This window comes from Bacillus rossius, chromosome 2 (assembly GCF_032445375.1).
Source record: "Bacillus rossius redtenbacheri isolate Brsri chromosome 2, Brsri_v3, whole genome shotgun sequence".
Lineage (NCBI taxonomy): Eukaryota > Metazoa > Arthropoda > Insecta > Phasmatodea > Bacillidae > Bacillus > Bacillus rossius.
Window position 1 is genome coordinate 22505993 of NC_086331.1, and position 6617 is coordinate 22512609.

General features: G+C 33.9%; 1 protein-coding gene across 1 annotated transcript; it reads left to right on the top strand.

The window, feature by feature from the left end:
• The first annotated feature begins 2818 nt into the window (after positions 1 to 2818).
• On the top strand, positions 2819 to 4785 carry LOC134529170 (uncharacterized). Its single transcript, XM_063362991.1, has 2 exons — positions 2819 to 3326; positions 3711 to 4785. Exons 1-2 carry the CDS (start codon positions 3144 to 3146, stop codon positions 4398 to 4400), a joined length of 873 nt encoding a protein of 290 aa, XP_063219061.1. The 5' UTR covers positions 2819 to 3143; the 3' UTR covers positions 4401 to 4785.
• Positions 4786 to 6617: the final 1832 nt, after the last annotated feature.

A 6617-nucleotide genomic window follows, 5' to 3' on the forward strand; every position in this document is an offset into this window, starting at 1 on the left:
TCCAATATGTTGGATCCAATATCTTTGAGGGTTGTGACGTCACGTTAAACGTCACTATCGCAGCCATGTTTATTTGAGAGATTGAATGTCTAGAGTTTCCTTCAAATATTTTACGTATAGGACTGGTTCTAAAATATGTTGGATGTTGGATGGGATCAGCCAATCAGAGTTATCTAAAATAAAGCGGCCGCTTTTGTTTCCGTTTCCGAAGTGTAATAGTTTAAATATCAGCAATGGCGAATGGGAAATAAATGCAGTAATTGAATTAATACTATTTTATTTCCTGCTGGAATATGTAATTGTTATTGTATATTATCCTCCAATTGAATCTGTATGTACGGAAGTGCAGGTTAATATATTTGACTAAAAGAAGTTACTGTAGTTTTGGAATATTATGGTCCTTAAACCAGAAAACATCTTCTATTCAACTTACGATCATTATTTGACTGCTATACCAGTTTTGCTTATGTTCAGGTATTGTTGATACACTAAATTAAAACAGCAAGCATTGCGTACAAAATGTGCCATCAGGAATGAGGTATCAAAACTAGGATTTGCATTTCGGAACTTTTACCTACAAATCCAAATTGATAACACCTAAAATAAATTTTAAAATATTTCAATTCAGAGACTTAATATAACTAAAATTATTTTGGCTTACCCAATCAATCTTTCTTATAAGTCATTGTTCTCCTTATTTCACAATAGCTGCTACTCTGTAAGTATTGTCTGGAATTTTCTGGAATATAGACTCATAATTTCCTGACAATAGATGGTACTGACTTATGTTAAAGCAGCATCTCTGAGTAAGCAAGTAGCTCTGGTGATTTGCAAGAAAGGCCTAGAAATATTAAAATTCTGCCTACGTGTTCAATTATTATTATTTAAGTTTTGAAAGTAATACCATTTTTCGTGAATGTAAATATTTGTGTAGCAGATCCTTGTCAGTAAGCCTATACTTCCCAGGCTGTACGAAACAAGCATACCTGGTCTAATATCTCGTTAAAAAATTATTTTAAAGAGATAATGTGACTGAGGTGAAGTTAGCTTAAAGGCTCAGGTTGAGGTTTGTAACAGTAAATACACTTAATTCAAAATAAAACAAAATTGCCAATTTCTAAACACAGCAAAAATTAACACATTCACTTTAAAGTATAGGAACAATTTTGATGAAATACAAGTGAAAGTGTCCATACAACAGCAGCTAGTTGGGTGAGAAAATAAGCGGGAATGAGAAGACTTGCAGATTTAAATTTAATTATATGTTTTATTCTTACTAAACATACCTTTAAATATTGTTTTTGAAGAGCACTATAAATTGCACTACAAATTTCAGGTAAAAATTTTGAGATGGTGTTGTGTGGAATACTTGTAGAGAACATAAGGGACTTAAATGATTCCCCTGTCGCCAAAAATCTTAATGTAACTGCCAGCCTCTGCTTTGCTGGTATAGACTGGCACAAATGAGTATCCTTCTTTGCAATGCGAGACTCTACAATTGAAAGAAGAAGATCAAAACTTTCAGAATCCATTATTACATAGTTCGGAAATGAATCGGCATCTTCGTATCGAAGTTCATGACAAAAAGGGGTAAAACACCATTTGTTTGCCGGGAAAGTATCCACTGTCTCGTCCACCATCTGCGTTTCCTTTTCTTAGATTTCTCTTCTAGTTTACTGAGACTTGCTACAATTGCAATTACAGCTACAGTTTTTGAAACACTTTGATGCTCTTAATGCAGGCATTGCAAACACCTGGAAAACGTAAATTTTAAACTGTGTATGATCACAATATACCTAAATTGGAATATAACCTACTTAAAAAAAACCCGCGTTCCTTGACCCAAAATTTGTTTTTGATTCTAAATACTGTCATTTACAGTTCTCTACAGAATGTTTGGTAAAACGAGCTCACTCAAAGAAAATTGATAGTGTGAAATGACTTCAAATATATTTTACATTGCTCGTCAAATAATATTGAATACAATATATTTGAAGACGTATTTTATCCAAAATCACCCTTCAAATTTTGTTGTCCAATTTATTGGATACAATATATTTGACAGTGTGACAGGGCCTTAAGGAATGCCAATGGTTGTCCCATACCTGTATATTTCAAGTTTTTTTTAATCTAAAACCACCCGGAAATAAGTATATTTCCAGATATAGGATTTCAAGAAGAAGAAAAAACAAATGAAAGATTACAACAAAATTAAAAAAGAAATCTTTCTTTTTTGTTGAAATACATTTATATAAATATATTTTTTACTACATTTATTGCTTTAATCACGGAAATTTTGATCCATAACTTTAAAAAATCTCTGAAAATTTATTTCATTATATATTGAAAATATTGCGATTTTAATTTTTCACACTCAACAATTTTTTTAATCCGCAAACATAATACAAGTTAAAAAATTTCGTCCAGCACTGGCATATATAATTTAATTTCAAAATTGAGAAAAAAATTTAAAGTTTGAGATAGCTCAGGCCAAAAGTTATTAACTTTGATAGTGTGGGGTGCTTTTAAACCTATTTAAGGTTATCTGTCCAAATTTATTTTATGGAAAACATTTGAAGTCGTTTTCCATCCAATACTTTACCTCCAACTCTATCGTCAAATGTATTGGAGACAAATATTTGACAATATGACAGGGCCTTTAGTTAAAGAATATTGTTTTCAAAGACTTCATAACAATATTGTGTTATAGATTACATTCATCCCATGCCCTTATCCAAATTTTTTTACCAAATTAATTGAAATTTTTACTTGTATAAAACATTGTGGAATGGAGTTATCAATGATACACTAACAGCCATATGCAGAGGTCATCCTTTACTTTAACTTTAAGGGATACTTCATGAAGGGAGGCGCCGTCCTTATAGTTTAAGTATCGTGCAGAGTCGCTTGAAGTACAGCCCGTTCCTTTACTTTATAAAGTGAAGGTTCGCCTCTTACTAAATTGCGAGTGAGGCCGATCGTGTCCGAAGTTAACCGAACTTCCGTGACGTCACGAATACGTCATGGTTAACAGCCAATAGGAACTGACCCACGATTGACTTGTTTACTTTTTTGATAACACGTTGATTGTAGTTGGTTTGTATTTGTTAGATTTATATTCAAATCTACCTTGAGAATACATCATGACGTCCTCTCAAAAATCCGAGCGATTTTCATCTATCGAACGAAGCATTTTGTTAGGGCTTGTTCGTTCCTGGGCACATGTCATCGAATGTAAGAAGACAGACTTCAGCAACTTGGCTGCCAAGAAAGATGCCTGGGCGCGAATTGAATGCGAGTTCAATTCCCAACCTGATGTCATCAAGGTACGTTATTTGCATTATCATATTGAAGTAAATCCATGTGATAGTTATTCTTATATATATATTACAATATAATTTGGTTTAGATATATATTAGGAAAAAAAAGATCGCTAAATGATTGTTCTTAACCATCAGTGACAGGTTATTTGTTATACAAAATAAGTAGTTTTCTCTATTGGTGTGCAGAACAAACTATGGACTCAACAGCTGGCTGAGCACCTAAATAAATACAAGTTGTTTTAATTTTGATTATTTTCTTACCACCAAACATTGATTTATACTTTATAGACAGAACCATCTTTTTAACTTAATGTGTGTACATTTAGCACTACATTTGTAATTCGCATATAATAATTATATCACAGCTAAATTAATTTTAACTTGCAGCGCTCCAGTGCCCAGCTGAAGAAATGCTGGGAAAATGTCAAGACCAAGCAGAAGAAAGCCCTTGCTCTTGCCACAAGACAGCGAATGGCAACTGGTGGAGGACCTTTTGTTAAAGATCCTCCCACAGATCCTGAGCTGGAAATAGCATTGGGCGGTGTGTTGCATTGTGTGGATGATGCTGTAGACTGTGACATGACTTTTCCTTCAGAAGCTTCAGCTTCTGTAGAAATTGTGATGCCACAGTCTAACAATACTGGCTCTGGTGCACTCAGTACTGGCAGCTTACTTGTGAATGCATCACAAGAAGAACCTCATAGTATTGTTCTACCAACACCTGTTTCTGGTTTTCGTGCTAGAAATAAACCAGCAATTGATGTGGAGGTGGAGCGCAGGTTTTTAAACCTTGAGCGAGCCGACAAGCGTGCACGGAGAGTTCTCGCAATGCAACAGGCTGAGCACAGGCTTAAGTTGAGAGCAAGTAAGGCAATGGCAGAGGCAGAAGAGCAGCGCCTTGCAAACGAGCAGGCAGAAGCGGCTCGAGCAGTGGAAGCTGAGAAACGAGCTATTAAATTTGAGCTCATGGCAGAACAGCGTAGGGCTGAGCTGCACGCACAGCAAATGCGACACGCTGACGAGCTACATAAGCTGCGCATCAAGATCCTCACGGAAGCAAATGATGTAGTGTTTTAAAAACAATTTTTTTTTTTTGTTTTTAAGATACTGCATTGTTTGCTTCGCATTAACATGGTAATAGGCCTCCTGGGGAACTCGCCATTTAAAATAAAGAGTAACGAGTTGAGTGTTATACCTCCAGATGTTTACCACACGTGGTAGACATCTAAGGTGATTTGGAAACTGGCACAGTCAGGTAAGTATCGTCTTGTTCCAATTATGCTAAATGTGCATGCCAATATTTTTTAATGGTAAAAAAGTGTCCTTTAGCTTCTCTTACTGATCTATTTCAATTAAAGTTATCTGTGACACTACTTGCAATGTGTGGTTGCAAATGTCTCCTGTACACCTTATAAATTGGGTATTGTTCTTATTTATTACAAAGTGAAATTTTTGGTGTCTATATAATTCATTTTATTTACCAAATTAGGTCAATTTGTAGCATAATTGCTACTAAATATTAATCTGGGGTAAATCTGGGTCATATTCTTTATTCCAGAAATGATTTCCAATTATATTCTAAGCACACTACTTATTTTTAATAAAGATAATCAAATATAACTAACCATCAATACAAATTGTTTATGCATAAATAAACTTAGTTTTTACTTTCTCTCCAATTACGTAGCATTTAGTGTGTAGTCAAAATCACCCTTGCAACAATTTACCTAAGTGATGACTGCATAATATCCAAAAACATCCTTACAATTGTTTTTCTACAGTAAAACAAGGTTGCTGGTAAAACAATCAGCTATTCACAATAACTGGTTATACAGTTAAGACATATCCTATTAAAATTCATAACACAGTTTACAAGGAATAGTAAACCTAGCCATACAGAAAATGTAGTACTCATAGGTGAACTTATGGGCATTGAATTAGGATTCATAAATGGTTCACAAGGAGTATGAAGCTAAATTGGATGACATAATTTAGGACTGGTTCACAATATGGTAATTTTTGTAGAGAAGCAGCTTCTGGGAAATAAGGGTAATACCTACTTATGTAAAAGGTTTATAAAGTTAAGTCAGAAACATTAATAATAAGTATTTAATATGTAAGTAATACTTTAATATGTAATAATATGAGTAACCTAATCAACCTTTCACTTATTACTTGTCTTACTTCCCAGAAGCCACTTTTCTGTAAATTTCATTTAAAACATTGTGATGTGGCATATGGAATGTTTTGAAAAATGTTAATTTTAAATGCATACTAGTGAGAACTTATTAGACATTATAAATACACAACAAAATACTCTACTCTGGGTTAAGAACTCATCTGATGTGTAGAAGGAATTAAATTATTATTTTTTTTATAATTTATCATCAGCTGAATTACTTGATGGTACTGTATGCATTAATGTCAGTAAATATTCTGCATGTTCAGTTTCATAACTAAACAAAGGCTTTAGCTCATTCCAATTTTATTAAAAGTTTAAACACAAAAAACAACAAAATACATAATAGTTCCAAATTTTATTTAAGAATTTTACTTTCTACACATTACTCTTTGTAAAAGTGAATGATTTAAAATGAAATTTTAATTCCTGAATATATCTTGTGAGACAATAAGCTAATACAGAGAAGTATCGAAAGATAATCATGTAACTTCCATATTCAGGTATTATTGTGTAAATGTAGGAATTAACAAGACTGATCATGTTTTAAAGCATCTTTGAATGTATAATGCAGCAAGGTTAAAATTCCTTGTGCTACAAACACATTCATTCTAGGAATACCTTTAAGAAGCATAGATACACACTAAGTAGCAAAAATGAAACAAAAAAGGCACTACTTACCTGTCTGTGCCAGTTTCCAAATCACCTTGGATATCTACCACAAGTGTTAGACCCTAGAGGTCTACCATGGGTGGTAAACATCCGGAGGTACAGCACTCAACTCGTTACTCTTTATTTTACATGGCGAGTTCCCCAGGAGGCCTATTACCATGTCACTACAAAGCAAACAACGCATTATATTAAAAATAACTTAAGGAATTATGTTTAAAACTAGCTGCCCGACCCGGCTTCGCACGGCTATACTAATGGAAAAAAATTAAGCCACAGCTCCCATTTACAGTAATTGTAAAAAAAATTCAGTGAAAATTTATTACAATGCTGTATAATGTACCGGAGAGAAAATGAATAGCACCGATGGTTTCCCGACTCGTGCACGCAACGTACAACTGATGTACCCGTACTTCGCTACGGCAGTCTACAGGCAGATCACTCTT

Coding starts and splice junctions, on each gene's coding strand:
- LOC134529170 (XM_063362991.1), top strand. CDS start 3,144: ATGACGTCCTCTCAAAAATCCGAGCGATTTTCATCTATCGAACGAAGC. Junction 3,327..3,710: donor CCCAACCTGATGTCATCAAG/GTACGTTATTTG, acceptor TTTAACTTGCAG/CGCTCCAGTGCCCAGCTGAA.